The 20247-nt window shown below is 40.0% G+C and overlaps 1 protein-coding gene across 2 annotated transcripts in view; it reads right to left on the bottom strand.

The window, feature by feature from the left end:
* SEPTIN7 (septin 7) overlaps positions 1 to 19875 on the bottom strand; it is a 54460-nt gene extending 34585 nt beyond the window's left edge. For both annotated transcript variants that reach the window (XM_088521099.1, XM_088521100.1), the window contains exon 1: positions 19773 to 19875. In XM_088521099.1, coding sequence (XP_088377225.1) covers positions 19773 to 19782 — 10 coding nt within the window. In that variant the 5' untranslated portion in view covers positions 19783 to 19875. The remainder of the gene's footprint in view (positions 1 to 19772) is intronic.
* Between the last annotated feature and the right edge of the window lie 372 nt (positions 19876 to 20247).

Below are 20247 nucleotides of genomic sequence, written 5' to 3'. Positions count from 1 at the left end.
TGGAGCGCTCAGCACTTGGTCTCTGCTATGCCTGGCGCTAATGTGACACTAAAATAAAGTAGGGAGTCAATACTTGCCAATAGTCACTTCCCTCTAAATTGGCAACCTTGGAAACATTCCGCATTTGTCGGCAACATGTGCCTCCAAGACCCAAAAAAAGGAAAACTCTTGCTATTTCTCCTCTGCTACAGTGTCATGGCATCCCTTACAGTTTTTATAACATAAAATGTAACAAAATTCTGGATGAATCTCCTATTTCAATGTTTGTACTATTCTAAGGCTGTGGGTTTCACTGAGGATTTTGAAGCTGTTTGCTTTTGTACGGCTAGGAGCGCAAAAAATATTCCCGTAATCTCTATATTCTAGCCAGAATATTAGGATAGCAGCTTTGCAGTAGTATAGATTTTCAAGTCATTTGAACTGCAAAGTCCACACTGAAAGGTAGAGTCTTATCTTGTTCTCCCAGAGCAGAAAGTTTCCCATTCCCCCATGGGCAATTTTCAGACACTAGACTTTGATTATTGAGCCTTCCCCTGATGCCCAAAATAATAATAATAACAAAAGCTTTAGTGATGTGTGGCAAGTCCAAAGAAAGGCACATTTGGTTAATACCAAAGCGGTTTACAATTTAAAACATGTAAAAGCCCTCCACTTGATGAAGGCTTGAAGAGTCACTTGAAAAACACATGAGCAAGATTTCCATTCCCAAAAGAATGTCTCAAGTTTGAAATGTGCACCCTAAATAATTGATTTACACCCAAGACTGTGCCTGATGAGATGTTATTTATAAAATTGATAGTTTATTTATTAAACAAAAAACAGGCAACTACACGAATCAGTGCTTCAGCTCGAGGTGCCATCTCCGAGACCAGCTGGGGCTGGAAAGGACCTCTAGATACCATCTGGTGCAAGCCTGCTTGCTCAGCAGAGTCCCCTACAGCAGGGTGCGGATGGATTCTGAGCATCCCCAGGACAGAGACTCCACCACCCCTTGGAGCAACCCGCTCCAGTGTCCAGCCGTCCTCACGGTGAGGCAGTGTTTTGCATTCAGCACCTTCCTGTGTTTCAGTCTGTGCCCAGAGTCTCTCATCCTGTCACTGGAACCACCGAGCAGAATTCGGCTTTGGTGTCTTGACACTCTCTCATCAGATATTTGTACCCATTGATAAAATCTCCCCAAGCTTTCTCTTCTCCAAGCTGAATACCCCCAGCTCCCTCAGCATCATCTCACGTGAAAGGTGCTCCAGCTCCTTAATCATGTCTGTGGCCCTTTGTTGGATTTGCTCTGGGAGGTCCATGTCCTTCATGTACCGGGAGCCCAGATGCCAGACATGTCCTCGCCGGTGCTGAGCAGAGGGGAAGGTCACCCCCGTCCACCAGCTGGCAACGCTCTTCCTAATGCAGCCCAGGGCATCACTGGCCTTCTCTGTCACAAGGGAGCCTTGCTGGCTCATGTTCTCCTTGTTGCCCACCCAGGTCCTTCTCTGAAAAGCTCCCCTGGGCTGGTGGATCTGCAGCCTGTTCTGGTACTTGAGGTTATTCCTCCTCAGGTGCACGTCTTTGCACTTTGTTTTTGTTGAACTGCATGAGGTTAACCTCAGGGGCACGTTACCTAAACATTGGAGTTATACGTGCATTCCTTGGCAGCAGCCATCTGATGCATGACTTGAGCAGGACAGTGCTACAGTCTGTTCTCCTCCCTTGGGCTCTCAAAAATTTTAGGCAGCTGACTACTGAGTCTAAAACATATAATTTTTAAACAGCTACTTAGGAATAGCTTTTAATGATATCCTAGAGAACCAACTTATTGAGTATTTTTAATACAAATTTTTTGAATGAATAGGATGAATATCCAATTAATAGGATAAGCTGTTCTTCCCATTACAGAAGACTTAAACTCTTATAGAGTTTCTCTTATAAGAAAAGAGTACCTCAAAAATGGACTTTTCATTTCAACCACTGTAGTATAGCTGAAGAAATCAAGCATGCAAATCCAACAGAACTGAAGTTCATTCTCACAAGTTTCTGTAACAGCTGACCCAAACCCTAACTCCTACCAGCCAATACTGCCACTAGAAAAATGAAATCTCAGCTTCCATGCCACCCTTAGTCTTTCTCTCTTGTCGTGCTGCAACCTGACTGAAGACTAATCTTTCTTACTGCTCCCAGGGAATCTCCAGCTGGATTCATAGACTAATCCCATTTGCACCCAGCACCATTAGCTCTTTCAAAACAGCAGAGGCTGCAGGTTAAAGTCGGAGCTACAGCCTAAGGGAAGAGTTACTAGGGTTAGATCACTTTTTTTTTTTCCATAATTAAACCACAGCAACACTTCATAAATACCTCTGATGCCGATTTATCTCTTTAAATACTTTAAAATTATGGACAATCGTATCCATAGTCTTATTTATGCAACTGACACCCTTTGAGTCAACCGAGCTTTCTCATCGAAGCATCTTCAAAAGGTTGCCCACTACCCTAAAAAACACTGTGTGAGAAAGGGAATTCCAGTATCTGTAAATAAAAATGAAAAAGCTCTCCAGAGACAACAAAAGATACACATATATGGAATGCATAATTTATTTTTCCTCTTCACTTAATTTTCTTTTGCATTAAAAGAGAAAAAACCTCTTCAAAATTTTTGCAATGAAAAATACTCAAGTATTGTCCTGAAACTTGATTTTATTTATTTTTTTGAAGGTGTGTAAGTAACAAAAGGGCTAGAAAAAAAGCAGAAATCTTGGAATAAACAAGTCTAACGCCGACTGTAATGCCACATCACAAAGTGTTTTTCTGTGGGGTGTTTTATCCATTCATCTCGGCAACACTAATTGTCCTTGCCATGTTCTGATGCAAAAATCTCTGAAATGCACCCGAGATCTTAGACACAGCAGCTCTAGGTATTTGTCAGTGGATTTCATGCTAGTCACATTACAGGCCTACCAGCATAAAAATGCTCAAGGAGGACCAGAAAAGACAGTTTGCCACATTAGACTGGTTAGTGGAAGGGCAGCCGTGTCCAGGAAATCCACTAATATCAGTACGAAAAAAACAACCAGACAAGGTAAGAAACTGCCGTTCTAATAAATTTGAATACAAACAAAGTAATGCAAATCTGGATTCTTCCTATATTCAAATCCTATATTCAAATGCTATGGTTAATATAAGACATTGTAGTCAACCCCCTTGTATGATGAAAATATTTACAATTTTAGTAAAACGGTTGTTATTCTAGCTTACCACAATGCAATCAAACCAAAAACAAACAAAAAAAACAAAAAAAAAACAAAAACAAACCAAAAAAACCCCCAAACAAACAAAAAAATAGTTAACAATCATGTTGACTGCAAGAGGTCTTAAACATCAAAATCTCAAACTCAAAAGCTTCCTAAAAAGTGCAAGGAAGTTGGAATAATAAAAAAGTTTCTCTCTGGAAACAGCAGATAGATATGGGACAGGCCTGACCTACACTGCTAGTGAATGTAACATCTCAGCACTGAAAACATGGGCGGACCAGGAAGAGGTAAAACAAGGACAGGCAAATGAACAGAGTGTAAACTGGGTATCATAGAGGGAAAGCAGCACTAGCCACCTCTGCATGTAATTGCATTGAAGTTAAATAGTCCCACAGAAAAATCAATCCAATCTGTGGAAAATAGCTGCAGGCAAGATTAAGATTTCAGAATAAAAATAAAATAAAATTGTCTCCCGGCTACAGTGAATTGTATTAGAAAATACGTCAATAAATGCGTACTCTCCCTGGAATATTCATTCCCAAAATAAACTCATCAGAAACTACTGCAACATACATCATCTTTACGTTACGTATTTCAGGCTAAACTGTTAGTGTTTGCTCCAAAATCAGCTATACTGGAAAGCAAGATCAAAGTGATCGCTATCACTCTCCAAAACAATTTATTTCCTTCTACATTTCCAGGAAAAATCTGTCATCCTAATAGTAACTTAACTAAAATTATGGGTCTAGATTGCTCCAGAGAGTTTAGATCTATTAGTGCCATCTCAGTACCTGATCATAATTGAAATATCTTGCCACTTTTCCTATCAGAGTTCCCTATAAGAGTCTATCTCCCCTCAGTCTGCTAGGCAACACTGCAAGCAGGGTGCTCCTCTGCCATACAGAAAACTCAGATTTTATATGTAGATCGTACAGAAAATTCAGAGGGAGGAGGGGATCCTTTGGCTAATGTTCTAGTTATTGGGAAGGGAGACCTCTCCTGTTGAGGAGCAGGAGATATATTCTCTTTTCTCTTCTTCAATTTGATGGCTTCCCCTTCTCCCCCTGCCATCACGATCCAAAACTGTCATTGTTACAGCTTGACACACACCTGAAAGCCTAAACAAAGCCCACACGTTCCTGGGTCAAAACATTTCCACACATGTGCCCATCTATGCTTCTGAAAGGTAATCCACTGAAAGTGTAGTCAGCTGAAAATTTGAGTTAAAACACCTCTTTAAAAATAATCGGTTTTAACCTGATGCTCCTCATATACCAGTTGTACTTGGTAAAGAGCAAATAAAGAAAAACTCTGGCTACCATGAAACTGCCTGCAAGGAAGAAAGAGGCTGCACGTGTGTCCTGCATGGCTTCTTCCAGTCCAAAGCAAAGGTAGATATTTTAAAGCTGAAGCTTTACCTAGAAGCATTCGGAAATATAAATAGCCCAGAGAGAGCTACATTCAGATCTTTAAGGCAGTTAGACAAGAGCGCTAGCTGCAGCACAGGAAGAAATACAAAGGACCTTTTCAGCCTCCCTGCCTCCCATGGCAGATGTATGATACTCTATCATTAAATTTGATATTTCAAATCTGCCCAAATGTGTTCAAAGTTGGGTCGTTTTCCCAGAAGAAAAAAAAAAAAAAAAAAAAAAAGTGGTCACATCTTTCCTACAGACCAGATTTTAAAGAGATTTGTATCTCTTTCATTCTTCTGCTAGGATCCTTTCTTAAAGCTCATTGCCACTGCCTATATCGCTCTGATGGCCTTTACTCCGTGTGCATTTTGAACAATGTCAAGTCTACTGTAGAAGATACACCATACCTCCCTGCGCACCTATTTTTTAATGCTTAACTGGCCATCTTCAAATGTCAGGAACGGGAACCATCAGGCAAGAAAGTCATAAAAAACAAAAAAACCCACACACATTCCATGAGAGAGAAGGAAGAGTTAACTGCCAACTTCCTCATTAGGAAAAGCAAAGGTAGCCCTCGGGACCTGCTGAGGGCTTCTTATCTGTCTGTGCTGAACATCAAGGCTAGGCATTTACCGCGTTCAGATCGGCAGGTCTGCGGCTCCTGCCGGTGCCAAGTTTGCCTCAGCTGACAAGGCAGCCCATCAGCAAAGCGCTCGCAGCTCTTCTGGTTTAATGGCCCCTATGCAAAGCTGCCTGCATTGCTGGGAGACAGAGCATTTCTTTTTCCTTCAGTGAATTTCACTGGGCAGAGAGAGACCCCAAAATCACCAAACCCAAAACCAACTTCCTCACCTTCCCAACCTGCAAGCCCACCACCTTCTACTGCCCCTTCTTCATCACTCAGCAATGAGGTGCATCAAGGCCGGTCTGCACACACGCACCAGTGCTGGAGGGCTGAATGCTCCAGAGCAGCATTAACTGACAATACTGCTTTTATAGAGTTTGGTGTGTGGAACCATTTGTTCCATAACTAGCAGAACCACACTGGGTTTTCTAGACACTGGCGCCTGTCATTTCCTCCCAGGCAATTAATTACCTCAGTTCCTCTTTCATGCCTCTTGCCTCAGTTTCTTCTCTTCCTCAGAACATGGTCTCCTATGCAAGCTTCCAGCCAGGCAGACCAAATGCCTACTGACAGTGAGGTCTACCACATGGATTCAGAGACAGCATCTTCAGCTCCAGCTTTATCTGAAAGAAGCTGCTTCACATGCTGCAAGGCTGCTCTGTGATGGGAGCACAGTAAACAGGAACAACATGGAGATTCACTTCCAAAGCGAAATTTAGATCCAAACTAAAACTCCACTGCAGATGTAACCATGTAACATGTGATGTGGCCAGACCAGAAGCGTCTCTTGTCAGCCTGTAACATCAGCCAACCAACAGCAACTGTTAAATATAAAAGCTTATTTATGCCCCGTGAGAGAAAGTCAAATAATCCTATTTAAGTTCTATAAAAACAGTGTCTGAGTAATTATCTGAGATTTCTAAACTCTGGCACCACTTCAAACTGGTCAAGATGTCTCAAAAGGTGATTGATCAGAGTCCCCCACCCATAAGGAGGGAGAACATGTTTTCTGATGCCGGACAAGAGGCATGGGACAAAACAGCATTGATGTTTTACAGACATCTGTAATTCTGAGTTAAGAACTAAAAGCGCTAATCCTCAAACCTAAACATTACATACTTCTCTTTTCCCTCTCACTCTCTTCTGCCCAATCACCTCTGGCCTTAGCTGTCTGCAAGATGTTTCCTAGATAGAAGATCCAACCGTACAGGTAAGGCTCGTGTTTCCTTTGAGGGTTGAACCGTAAATTTCCCTCTCCTCAAAGCCTAAGATTCTCTCGTCCCACCCACAGGGACGGGAGTGCAGAAAGCTTTTGAGCAAGTAAGCACCAATTCAGCCAAGAGAGGAACACACCCATAACAGTTTTTCCTGATGTCGTATTTCAGACGCATTTGTGCTAATTGCTTCTGGCCTCCCATTTCCTCACACAGAGCCTCTCTGTTCACCCAGTCCGCGCTCGAGGGCAGCGCTCCCAGGGCCACCCCAAGCCCACGTGGCGGCCACGCAGCCAGACCCGCGCGGGAGAGCAGAGATGCTGCCCGCACAGGCTCAGCGCTGCAACGTTCCCGGGAGAGGGGTGCCTTTTAAAGTGCAAAGCAAAAGTATCGGGAGCAACTACTCAAACAGGGACAAAAAAATAGTTCCTTCCTACTCACGAACCCTGCCCAAGAAAACAAATCTGAAGTAGCCTATGTAAAACTACGCAATTCAGTAATCAGACTCCTACTCTCAGATCTCAGAGACATTATAACCCACTGAGCATGTTGTATCTACAATTCTGTCATTAGTCCATTAAACCAGACAGCAATAAGCTGCAGACAAGGGCAACACTCTTCTGAATACTACTTTGCAAGATGAACACTGATGCTTGCCAAGAAGAGGCATTTAGCACTTCTGGATCATCCAGGAGGAAACTCAGTGCAGTCTCTGTCCTCCCACCTCCAAGCAGGAAGGACAGCAACACACTGCTGTCACAGGCCTGTCACAGCTGTCATCCCTGTCGCATGGCACCGTGCGCCACAAGATCTCCTATTGCAAGGCTTCCTAAGAAGTCAACACACCTGAGAATCTTTTTGTATGCATTTTATGTCAAATTATATAAAAATCACTATTAGAAAATCAATAATCTAACTTGAAAATTGTCCTCATCTTTTTCTTACTTGCTCCTTCTAAAATAAATAACTCATTATTCAAGCCAAAGCACACACCAAATACTATTTTAGAACTTCAGTGAATTTAACAGAGCAGTATCAGTGTTAAGCAAATATTACATTTCATAAATCCTCCAACAACAAGTGCCAAGAAAAATATTCCTATAGCAAGTCAGAAAGCTCTACTAATCTATACTATTCACAGCATACACAAATAGTCTTTAGTACCGATTTATGACCAATGCTAACTACTCATTAGCAGGCTTAGACCTGAGATTTTAAGAAGTCTGTTCTGAAGGGCAAGCCAGAATAACTCCTCAAACTTGTTGAAACTAAGTTGGTTACAATGCATAAAATCATATACTGTCAAAACACAATAGACAGTAAAAAACAGCTGCCAAAAATACCGGAAATGCTCAAAAATACTGTCTTTCAAAATTAACATAATGCAGCAAAACTTAACTGCAATAAAAGAGGTAATATTTTACTGCATTTTAGTGAATGTTGTACTCTGTTTAAGTACTCAAAGCTCTCCTTGTTATTTTACAGGATACTTACAAAAATTGCCAAAATATACAACCATAATTTCCATATCCAGGTTTTGTTCAGGAAAGCGTACAAGCTCCATTTTCCTCTACTGAAGGTTTTTATAGCTCTAGAGTGACATTAAGTCTCTCAGACTAGCTGACCATGGCAAAGAGCCTGGGAATACTGGGATACTTCGGTATCACAGCCCAGCATTTTTCTCAGCAATCCTGGGCTCTGAGGAGAAAAAAAAAGAAGGAATGTTCTGCTCTTCTGGACATGGCTAATATACTGTGATCCGTCATTTTAAACAGAGCCTGAATTCAGGTTTATCTGGTCAGATTCTGTTTATCTTCAGAACGACAATATTCAGTTTATCTACAGATTGATTTATAGTGGATGGAGTATCATGCCTCTGCAAGCACTAATTTCGTACTTACCCTCTAAGGTGCCAATCTTTGTTAGATATGCGTCACATAAGACAAGCCAGAAAGAAAGAAGAGCTACTCAGGAGATTACAAAATTTTTATAGTAATACTTTGACTAAAGAAAGGGAGGGACCAAAACACATTCAAGTCTTCAAGAGGAAACACCCAGTGAGCTAACATGTAGGCTGGAAAAGGAGAAACCTCTAATCAAAGAGTTAAGGACCAGAAAATAGGCTTGTAAAAAGGCATCCATGATATTCAGATCAATCCCAAAAGCTTAAGCAGTAGCAATCAGCAACTGAACTTATCCTTAAGGAAATATTTCACACTACCACCCTTTCACTGCATGATTCCAGTGCACCCTGTCCCTTATTGCAAGGGCTTCAGACAACTCAAAAGAGGTCACAAATAGCTCTGAAAACCAGAAAAATGTGGAAGCTCAGAAACTCTGGCAGTAAGTGATGTGCTGCCCAAGAGCCTCTTGGGGCGGACTGCAAGAGACTCAACAGAAATTGTCCTTCACGAGCAAATCTGAGGGCTGCTTCCCCACGAGCCACAGCTCCTTGCAGTCCCACTCTACCATATCCCCAGCCAGAGGCTTCCTCAGCTGCGCGCAGCATCAAATCACCCAAATTGTGCAGCCCTAACCAAGAAGGCAACACATGGCTGCAACACCTGTCCCAGGCAATCTTCCTGATTTTTCCATCATCTTATCCATAAAGTCAAACACTAATTATTTTTGCAAATCCAAACTGAATATACTGTTTCAAAATTAAGTAGTAAAACAAGTAAGCTACCTTTGCCTTCTGGCTTCACCTTAACCTTAATGTTCTCGCCTTACAACCAAGCACCCTAGGGTCCTTACTTTCACCCACAATAGTTTCAAGCCTTTCCGGCCTCTGCTGTCTTCTGGAGGCAGATAAATTTGAAGCTCTACATCTGCTCTGACATAGCAGTTGCTCTGTTAGAACATGCAGAAAGAGCTAAAGGGCCTTTCTGAACAGCAAGCAACAGGAAGCCTTCCAGAAAAGGTCCAAAGCATCCACAAAAGAGCCAGAGACATCAGAAACGGGATCTCTGCATCTTACAGGACAAGAAACGGTGCTAAATGTGCTCTGTAGCAGCACTATGACACAGCATCGGGAACAAAACAGGCAAAAATGCAGGTGAGGACAGGGTCCTCGCACTCCCATTCTCAGGGGCGTTTTTAACATCACCAGGGCACATGCTAAACAAAACCAGGCATAAATATCCACAGAAACAAAGATAGTTGTATTATAGTACTGTTTTCTTAAATGGACAATGAAAATATTCCACAATTTCTTATTTATTATATTTTTAAGCCACTTAAAAGCTTTACATCGTAAAAAAGCCAGTTGAATTTGTGAAATACTTCTGTTCTGTAGGTAACAGAGACTAACAGACAGCTTCAGCCACAACAATATCTGGATTCAGGTAAAGAGCCAAAAAAAAAAAAAAAAAAAAAGAAAAGAAAAAAAAAGAAAATCTTACAAAGAAAATTGAGTTCCCTGGAAGCAGAGAAGCTGTGTATTGAAGCATCTCCAGAGCAAATGCAAACGAGGAGGAATTGGTAACACTCACTGAAGCATTTAGGTCATAGGAAGAACGATGTTAATGTTAGCACATAGACCAAAATATATCTCACATGGAAGAACATGTTTTCAAAGACAGACGTTTCATTGCAAAATGCACAGAAATTATATAGTAATCACGGCCAATCTAAATTTAACATCCAATGCTTCAAAAGGCACCAGAGTTTGCAGTATTTCTAATTGTGTCGGAGGCAATTTCCTATCTTTTCCATAGAGTTCAAAGTGCTGGAGGCTCTTAAGCTCTTAGCAATGCTAAGAGCTAGTCTCAACTGTGATCAAAAACAGGTTGACAGTTGGTGTCGCACATACAACTATATGAAGAAAATTAAAAAGAGCATTTTAGAATATGTAGAATGTGTAGCGTTTTCCTAGAAACTAAAGGCTCACTTCACAAAAACGACCCCACACTGCCTGAATGGACAGCAAAGGTGATTCTGGAGAACTAAGGTTTTACAGCCAAGGATATGGATGAGAAAAGCGGTTTAAGTTTTTAATCATTCCCCTCAGAAGATGAAGGGATTTCTTCAGGTTGAGCATTCCATGAAGCACAAGAACGAACAGCACAGGGCAAAGTATGAAATGCCGGCCCCAAAAATGCTCTCAGAGGAAGATAATGCAACAAGGGAACGCAAAAACATTAGTCGGGAAAGATACACCACAAAGCATATCCGTTGAAAAATGCTAAAGAAACAAGATCAATTTTATTTATTAACTGCAAGATCTTTAACACTAGAATGCTTTAAAAATATACATTGATAAATCTCTTAACATATGCAAATTAGTGCCATTCAAATAAGAATTGCCATAAGGTGTGATTTAATTGAATTCTAGCTTCCATCTGAAACAATTCTATTTTACTTTTAGCTAAAATATAATTCTAATAAAATGGGAAATGAGCCGCTGAACCAAATAGCTGCAACAAATAAAAATCAATCACTAAGAAAAGTGGCCTAACGTCACCTGATTTGCCACCTCATAGCATGTCAGGACACAAATTTCATCAGAGAAACATTGTAAAGGATTTTAGATTCATAAAGATTACATAGTTTGAAAGGTCTCTGAACAACTTTTTCTGTCTTCCCAAATCTACTTTGGTTCAAATGGTATAAAGGGCTTTTTTAGTTCATTATTCCCTGAGACAACATTTTAAAACAAAACAAAAAAAAAGACTAAATGGTAAAATATAAAAGCTGAACTGTAATGAGTCAGATGCAGTATGCTGAGCATATGATGAATACCTCGGCCTTATCTATCTGTCTCTGGAACTGGTTGAACTACAAAGCAAACATCACTAACTGATCTGACATGAAAATATTTGACAAATATTTTTGACTAGACTGAGGCACCTCTGCTTCATCAGAAAGAAGTTCAAGCATGTAACACATACCAGACAGCAGCACCCATTAATGCACACAGTGAAACACATGCAAATATTGGACAAAATACGCCCTATAGCACACTTACGTAAGCACTAGAATATGGCTGGCTTGTGAGCACTGGTAAAACAGATTTGACTACCGACTTTCCGAACAGTGGCACATAATACTAAAACAACCTACAGAAAAGTGAATTGCCATAGTGCCCAAACGCAAGTTTTGGCTCTTTCCCTGATCTCCTCCACCTAAAACACACACTGTTCTGATGAGTATTACGTAGCCATAGGTGAAATACGAAAGACCTTTGAGAAAATTTCAGTATCAAGTGTGATCCCAACTACAAGAAATACTAACTCTAACACAACTGCTCTTTCAGATGAACGTGAAGCAAGACAATTGCTCACTTCCACACGTTGAACTTGAAAAGGCTTATTTCACTCTTTAAAAAGGCTTAGGACATGTAAGCCAGGTTCCACTTAAGTTTCACCTGCTAATAGCCTAGACAAAATCACAGTGTTTGAGCAAAACACTGGTGTGGTTTTGAATACAAAGTGTATTATTTCTACATTGAAAACAAAGGCAATGTGGATGAAAGCAGCAATACTATCAGTGCATGTGTAAAATTATTTTCCATTCACTTATTTGTTGCTTAAATTCATGTTATCAAGTGTCACCAACTACTTATCTGATCATTATATTTTTCAACAGTGGTTTGTTTTACAGTTTTTCATCAAAAAAAGAAAATGTAAATTACCTCTGGACAAAATTACCTCTAGAAATTGCTCTATAGATGTTCCAAGAACTGCCTTCAGACCATGAATTTGCCAGGTCAAGTGACTAAAGCTAGCAATAGAAAAAGTGCCCAGAATTCAGGGTAAAGCAACCAGTCCCTACATTCAAAATGCAATCTAACATACAATGATTTTAGATTGCAAAATTACGATAAAAAAAAAAACGCAGAAACAAAACAACAAAAAACCCTGCTGTTCGTAACTAGAGAGCTCATCTGGAAATGCTTCAGCTTCTTCCCAAATAACCAAGCTGCCTCCCACCACAGAAAGCAGCACTGTTCCCCGCAGCCCCAGAGATAAACCCCACGAGCAGGACTCTGCCCCATTGCCCTTGCCCCGTTCTGTTTGCGCCACCCTTCAGCTGGGCCACCGCTCACGCCGACGAAGGCCAGGAGCTGAATGCCCTGAGAGCACCGGCTCCTGCCGCCCTCCTGGAGATGGCTTTGCAACAGCTCCATGGAGTGAGAAGGCGGGCTGGGAAGTAGGAGATGACAACAATCCAAACAGAAAAACTGATCTGATACAACAGTTGACTCCAGCAACCTTCCTTCCTGCTCCCTCCCCAGCCAGTCATACAATCTAAATATTCTGCCTAAAGTATTTGATTCTGGCAAATGACTATAACATCGCAAAATACAGATAAGGAGAAAAAATTCTGAATGGTTTATTATAAAAAGAAACCAAAGCTAAAGAAAAAGGTTCTAAGAATATAATTGTTCCCTTAAAAAAATCCAGAAAAGGATACAGTATAATATGTAACTTATCAGCAATAGTGCTCAGAAGTTCAAGACAAAAGCATCAAAAACCCCAAATGAAACAGCTGCTCAAAACAGCCACACTATATTCAGACAAACACAGGAGAAACAAAAATTCAGCAGCTTCAAATGGATTGTGAGCGAGGACCTATGTTGGCTATTGCCAAGTCAGAGGGAAAACACATATATTGAACCAGAAAAGTCATGTTCAGTGGGTCACTGTGGCTTTACTACAATGGGAAGTTAAACCCACAAACACTCTATCCAAAAACACCACTTTAGTTACAAGATTAACCTATTCATTCCTGAAATTGTTGGCATTTCCTGATACAACAAGTAGGAGTAGCATTTTCAGCCAACAGCAAGACAAACGATTTTCAACTCATACCAGTACACTCACCTATACAAAATTCTGACTTCCAACCCTTTACTGATAAGAAATAGGCAAGGCAGACCCCGTAAACTACAGAAGAAACCCCTGTGCAGTGGCGAGAGAAGCGGCACTGTTGAAATGCACCGAACTGGCCAAGAATAAATCAACACAAGCCTGGATCTCCCTCCAGACCTGAGGCAGAGGAGGTCCCGGGAGCAGCCCAGCAGGCAGCACCCGACTACCCAGGCTACGGAGCGACAGGCGGCAGAGGTGACACTGACTCCAAGACTTCCTTGCACCTCTCGACTTACAAGAGGTGCAACGTTGTGTTACTCTGTGCCACCAAAACCAAGGACAAGCGGTGACTTTCAGGGTCAAACAACCATTCTCCAAGTGATAAGCAACGTAAGCAGCAAACACACCTAGTGGGTAAGTACCTCCTTTAAAAAGAGTTTCGATTTATATGTTAACCACCATTATCTATCAGCATTTGCAGTAACATGCAGTGGTGAAGCATTTTTACTCTACTAGCAAAAAATCAATTTCATTTCAGTTAAATTGTTACAGACAAACCCACATGCAGGTGGGTTCCGAGTATCCCCAGAGAAGGAAACTCCATTAAGCTCCCTTCAGTGCTCTGTCATCCTCACGACTGTCAATACTAACATCCTGTGGTCACTGCCAGAACGGGCTGTATCCACAGAGCCAGCACCTGAAGTGTAATATATATGCACTTCTTTTTTCATTTAAAAAAATCTTCACAGAACCTTTATATTTCTGCACTTTGCTGACAGCTCATAATCCTGTGAATGAAATGCTTGTAGCTTCAAATCCTAATTTTTTAATCTAGTTTCCTGAGGGAAAGTTTCATCTGCAAGTTTCTACAATGATCATTAAAAAGGAAAAAAAAAAAAAAAAAAAGCTGTCTGTACAACACATGAATGTGAGCAAGCAGTTTCCTCCACAGAAGGGTTGGGCTGTGGCCCAATGTGCCATGGGGACACTCAGCTGTCTTGCAAGTGGCAGTACTGGACAGTCAGCTATCTTGCAAGTAGCTCATGGTGATGGAAGAAAACATGACCTTTGTGGAGGATGTGAAGAAATTAGAGGAATTGAGGTGCTTTGAGGAAGTGAAGTTACATGGAGAAAGGGAGCAGGGAGACAGAACAGTCAAAACAGTCTCTGCTAGTTCCTTTCCTTAGGAAGCTTTTCATTTCCAAATTATGACACCAGTGTATACACCTCTGGCTACAAGAAAAAGCCAAAAAACTGAAAATGAAATAATATAGCCTAGAGAAGCTAAGAATTGACTGTAAAGATCAGAACTTTTTTTTCTTTTTTTTTTCTCCACAAGGTTTAAAGTGTGATTTAATTTATGCTTTATCTGTACTGCAGCAGAGCCTAGAGGCCTTGAAGATAAGGGCTGAGTTTGGCACTGAATATTCAGTGGTTTCTCCATGGATTTGAAATAAAGGACACACCAAAGGACAAACACATATTCAGATACTGTGATAGTAAGTGCATTAGAGAAACCTTAAGAGGGGCACTGAGTTTTCAAACCACAGCAGGTCAGCAAGGACTGGGAACATCCCAAAACACTATGCACTGATTGTACTGCCTGTCTACAGGCTATTTTACACATAATTAGAACCCTGTCCGACCCCGTATGTTTAATAGTTTTGTTTCTGCCTTTAAAATACAGTTGTGTGGGCAAGAAAAAAAAAGCTATTAGACTAGGGGAAGTAAAAGGTAAATATAAGCATCCAAAATGGGCCATACACTTGTTGGCCAGTTGAATAAACTGTACCAGAAAGTGAACAAATTAAGAGGGTAATTCTAATCAGAACATGATCAATCACTGGAAGATACTAACATCAAACCAATTTCTACTTTCTTCTGTGACCAATAAAGCCATTTTAAAGTCAGTGTGTTCTTTTTCTCAAAAATGGTGTTCACTCCAAGGCCTGCAAAATACAGTCCTTTCCCCGGTGTCCAGGCCAAAAAGTCATGCTTAAACCAAAGCATTTTAGTGTGGCTATATAATTACCAATGAAACACAAAAGCAGTTCTGTCTGACACTTTCCTTTAAGCTGTAATCTGCTGGTGACCTACAAGGCTAAAGCAACACTTAGAAAACTAAACAGACACTTTACTACAGCAGAGGTTTCCAAACTGCTGTCGGAGACAGAGCAAGTTACCAAAGAGCCACTCGAGAAAACAGGAAAACATGGAAGGGGCTTCTGGAAAGTTACCTGGCTGCATGGATGCTGCTCTTCAAGTCAGAAGAAAAAAAAAAAAAAAAACAAAAAAAAACACACAGCAATTCAAATTCTCGTAAGGCTCAGGAAGCTCATCAGCATCTTAAAGCAAGCAACTCTATGCAAACCCACCCCAACTAGCTATTCTTCAGAAGGTAGAGTCTGAGAGAGGAAAAAAATTAGTAATTATGACTTTGCATCTACTTTGGCTCTTGTTAAAATTGGATGTTACCAGTATTAATTTCAGAACAACAGTTAGAACAGAAGAGGGATTTCCTGATTCAGTATTTAGAAAAACAACTCAGTGAAAAGTAACTGCTTTTTTTCCATGTCTCATCACATTAAAACAAAAAGGAGAAACCACACCTACTACTTATATCAGTATAACCAGACTAATAAACAGACTTAACTTCCATTTCATAATTGGAGTTTCCTTTAGCCATGAGCTACTAATCATGACAGGATTGCTTTTGAAGTTTGCTTTTCTTAAGAGTTTGACTTGGGCAGGCACTTTCCTCCAAAAAAGCTACACGGCAGAGAAATACAGAGACTCCAATTTTGATTTTAAACAGACTAAATATTTACACTGGGTTCTCAAGTGTTTTAACAAGTATCTTATACTTGAAGAAATGACACAAGATTGCAAGGAAAACAGCTGGCAGAGACAACGTTGATCTTCTTCCCCCATGCTGGTGAGATGCAGAATTAGCTGCTTGGGACTGCTACTCGGAGCTCTGCTGTTGAAAGCATCAAGAATCAAATCATAGGCTGAGCCTACTGCAATTCATATTTTGTCCCCAGAGGAACCGCCTCCTAGCTCTTACTCTACAAAACCAAGTAATATTAAAAAAAAAAAAAAAGTGTAATTTAAACTACTGATTAGCCTTTCAGAATAGGAGTAACATTAAATTTTTGGTCCTGTGAAGTTCTATATGCCAAGTAAATTACAACGGATCACGTATGAAAACAAACTGCTTCTCAGACTTCATTTTCTCAAGAAAAGTTTAAAAAATATTACAAAAGCAAACAAGGCAGTTTAGAAAAGAAAGCAAGTACAGATGTTCAAGGAGTCGTACGAAATGGGTACTATGGACAATTATATAGGAGCCCCAGCTTCTGCTAGGAATAATTTTTTAATGGTTAATAAAATATTAAAGTACAAAAAAACGATACTTGAACATCAATCATTTATGTTTTTATCTACATGCATATTTCACAAATATTTCTCATTTTAGTTAGAATTAATGTAAACACCAGAACACTTAGCAATTAGCAACAATATTGACCACAAACGTTTCATTAGCAACGTAAGGCTTGAATATAATCCTGCCCACCGATCAACCTCCAGGCCAGTGATCTGTCCACATGGCTGAAATGCAGCCGCTTCCAAAGCTGCACCCCAACCAGCTTAGGTCAAACCAACAGAGAGCAGGACCTGGGCCCACAACTTTACCCCAGGCTATTAAAGATCAGTAGATCTTGTGGACAGCCAGGTTTGAAGCTCTCCAACTTCCCTTGCACAAACCAAGTGGGTGAAGTCGGGTGATTTTACTACATGCTGCTATGGACAGGCCTGTCTTCTACAGGGCACGAACAGGAACTCAGCAGCCTGAGGAACACACGCCTGACAAATACGTTCATGTTTTGCACATACAGGAAAAAAACGGGAAGAGTGTAAAACTGATTTCCCTCTAAAAATTCTTACCAGAAGAAAAAGAATTTTAGATTTTGTTGGAGTCTGTACTTACTACTTAGTGACAAGAGGTGAATGCCATACACAGTTACACTGAAAAATGCATTGCTTCTGCAAGTCAGTGTGGTTACACAACTATATTGGCATGTCACTCAAAATACTGACACAGCAAATGTTTTAAGACTGAGAAACCAGTTATCTTACTATACAAGTCCATTGAAGTTTAAATGACCATTCCAGACTAACTGAACAACTGGGAAACAACTTTAAAAGAAATACACTAGCTGCAGTGTCAAGCCTCACAACCATCTGAAAAGCCAGACACTGAAATCACAGATCCCAAACACGACCTGTTTTCTTCCTTGTATCTGTTTAGCACCACATGCATTTCTTCTCATTTCTCTCTTCAGAACAAATGGGCAATGCAGCATATTGAAGTATCTACAAATAAAGCACAGCCAGCAGACCAGCAATGTGAAGCCTCCAGTAAACAGGAAGCGATGCAAACATGAATTTGAGTAGTCGAAAGAGAGGAATATTTCAGGTTTATGGATAACTCCCTTCACTATTACAGAACTATATTGTAGCATCACCTACGGGCCTCAATTCAAGCCAGAACACACCTCCACAAAGCATGAATGCAGCAACTGATAAGGTCATTCCTAAAACTCCAGCATTCAGCAATAAAAAGTGTTCAGTAAAACACAAACTTTTTTATCTTCATATTTAAAACAGATGTCCCTTACCAGGGCATACTACTGACAGAAGCATCAATTTGAAGTCACAGAACAAAATTATTTTTCCCCAAGACGTTAAACACTCACTTTAAAGCACTCTGAGGGGCATTGTTTCCTGTTAACTCAACTAAAGCAAAGTGGAAAATCAGAGCGAGTAACACTGCACAGAGCCATTGAGCATGTATCCTGCAATTGTCCTGCTGATTTTGATACCTAGAAGCGCTGGCATTGTCCAAGACAAATACCCGACACTTCTACACTCCCCAAGAAGGGCCATGGGGTGTGGGAGGGCATGTTGAAAAGCACTCTTCTATAGATTATTGACAATTCTCCCTGTAAACTTCCTGACAAGGGCACAAATATGCTTACAGATGAAATAGTCTTAGTAGTAAGTAATAAAAGAGGTACTAAAAATAGGACTAGTACCAAAGCTTTCTGATCAACATCTTATTTCCTGTCCAGGCCAACTTTTCCTCTTAAGGGCCACTATTTTCTACAGTTCACATCAGTCTAATGTGATTGCACTTTACTACAGACGGTAAGAACACTAGGGTAAAATTATACACTTTCTACAGCTCTAATATGGCATCTCTTTGTGCCTTAACTAACCTGTTTGTCATGAGAATGAAACACAAAAGTGCAAATTTTAACCCATTCTGGTAAAACACTTAGGCTGTTTTCACCTTCTTCAGTTATGAAACTCCTTTCTCCCTCCATGGCAAATAGCAGAAATCAAAATTTTATTGTTAAGACTAAACAGTTTTGCAACAAATGACGAATTATGTAACTGAATGTTTGAGAATAAAGGAAACCCTCAAAAATTATTATTTTCGTCATTGCAAAGCAAATTAATAACTTAATGATCTATTGAGAGTTTTTATCATTTTGAACCCAGATTTTTAACTCCGCCAATAGTACCATTGTATAACCTATTACGTGGGCATAATGGCTGCACAGAACATCAATTCTATCGATAATAAAACATTGAAGCATTATCTATCTATCCAAACTACACATATATTGATAGCGTGATTTGTATTTTTATTATTTTAATTTCATTATCCCCAGAGCTTAAGATGCTTTAACTGTTTGACCATCACATATACATATCAGAAAAGTAATCAGGAGAAGAGAAAGAGGAAAACCTGATGCCCAAGAAGGGCAGATAACAGATTGGGAATAAGAAGCACACAAATTTATGAGCAGCACTATTCATCCATACTAACTGCTGTTCAAATTCTCTGTAGTCCATATGAAACTCCATGTTTACATTTGGTTTTCTTTGCAACCATACAAACTACAAAGGTTTGTTTAAATTAAAGCTTTGACCTTGCAACACAGTTTTGTGGCCACAGAAATGCAGGATATGCCTGATCATGGTGACTGGTAATGTGCAAGGAAAGATTAACTTTACACTTGAGTCCTGAACTGCCATGTTGTGCTTGCAGTAATAAAAAAGTATTCTTTTTTATTATTATTTTAATGAGAATGAGTTCAAATTACCTCTATTATGTCATATAGGCAGTCAATTTTTAGACTAGATCTACACCAATCTGTTTTTTCCTTAGGCTATATGAGCTATACAGCTATTATTCTCCTCCTGCTCTTTGTCTACTTGCATAACAGATGACATGCTATTTTTAAACATTCGGGACTTTAAAAACATTCTAGAAAATATGCGTCTTTGTTAATAAGACCGTGCAAAGCAAATATATACTCTGTTGGGGTAAATTCTAAAAGCTATTCCAAAACACTTCCAATGATCACTACTCGAAATGGACACAGAAAGCAACTTACCTACTACCATGAGTGTGAATTCAAATCCTCTCTTCACAGACTTCCTGTATACTTGATTCGGAAGATTTGCAAACCCCACATATCCTTCAAGGTTCTTCTGTTGCTAAAGCAGAAAACATTTTAGGGAGAAAAAGACAAGTTGGTAACTTATTCCTCTGCTTGCATTAATTTTTGGCTCAGTTATATAAGTGTTAACCTCATTCTTACACTTACAGAAAGATGTTATTTATTCCTACTACTTACCAACATCCTAAGCTGCCTATATCAGACAATATAATGAACTTTAGCAAGAAAAAACGAGCAGAAAAAAATTGTGGTTTTTTGACTAGCTATGCAGTCTGACACAGAAGGCTAGCTATGCCAACAGTGTTGTGAGTAAGTACAATCACTATGTTATGCCTGGACAACAAAAGCAGTGTACAAGTGCAAACAGATTAAAACAATCAACTTTGTTCCAACTGGCATCTAAAACTCA

Source organism: Tinamus guttatus, unplaced genomic scaffold (assembly GCF_059628265.1).
Source record: "Tinamus guttatus ecotype Peru unplaced genomic scaffold, ASM5962826v1 Tinamus_guttatus_pri_ptg000115l, whole genome shotgun sequence".
NCBI classification, from domain to species: Eukaryota; Metazoa; Chordata; class Aves; order Tinamiformes; family Tinamidae; genus Tinamus; species Tinamus guttatus.
Note: the sequence above shows the minus strand (reverse complement) of the source record. Positions and strands in the feature narration are given on the sequence as shown.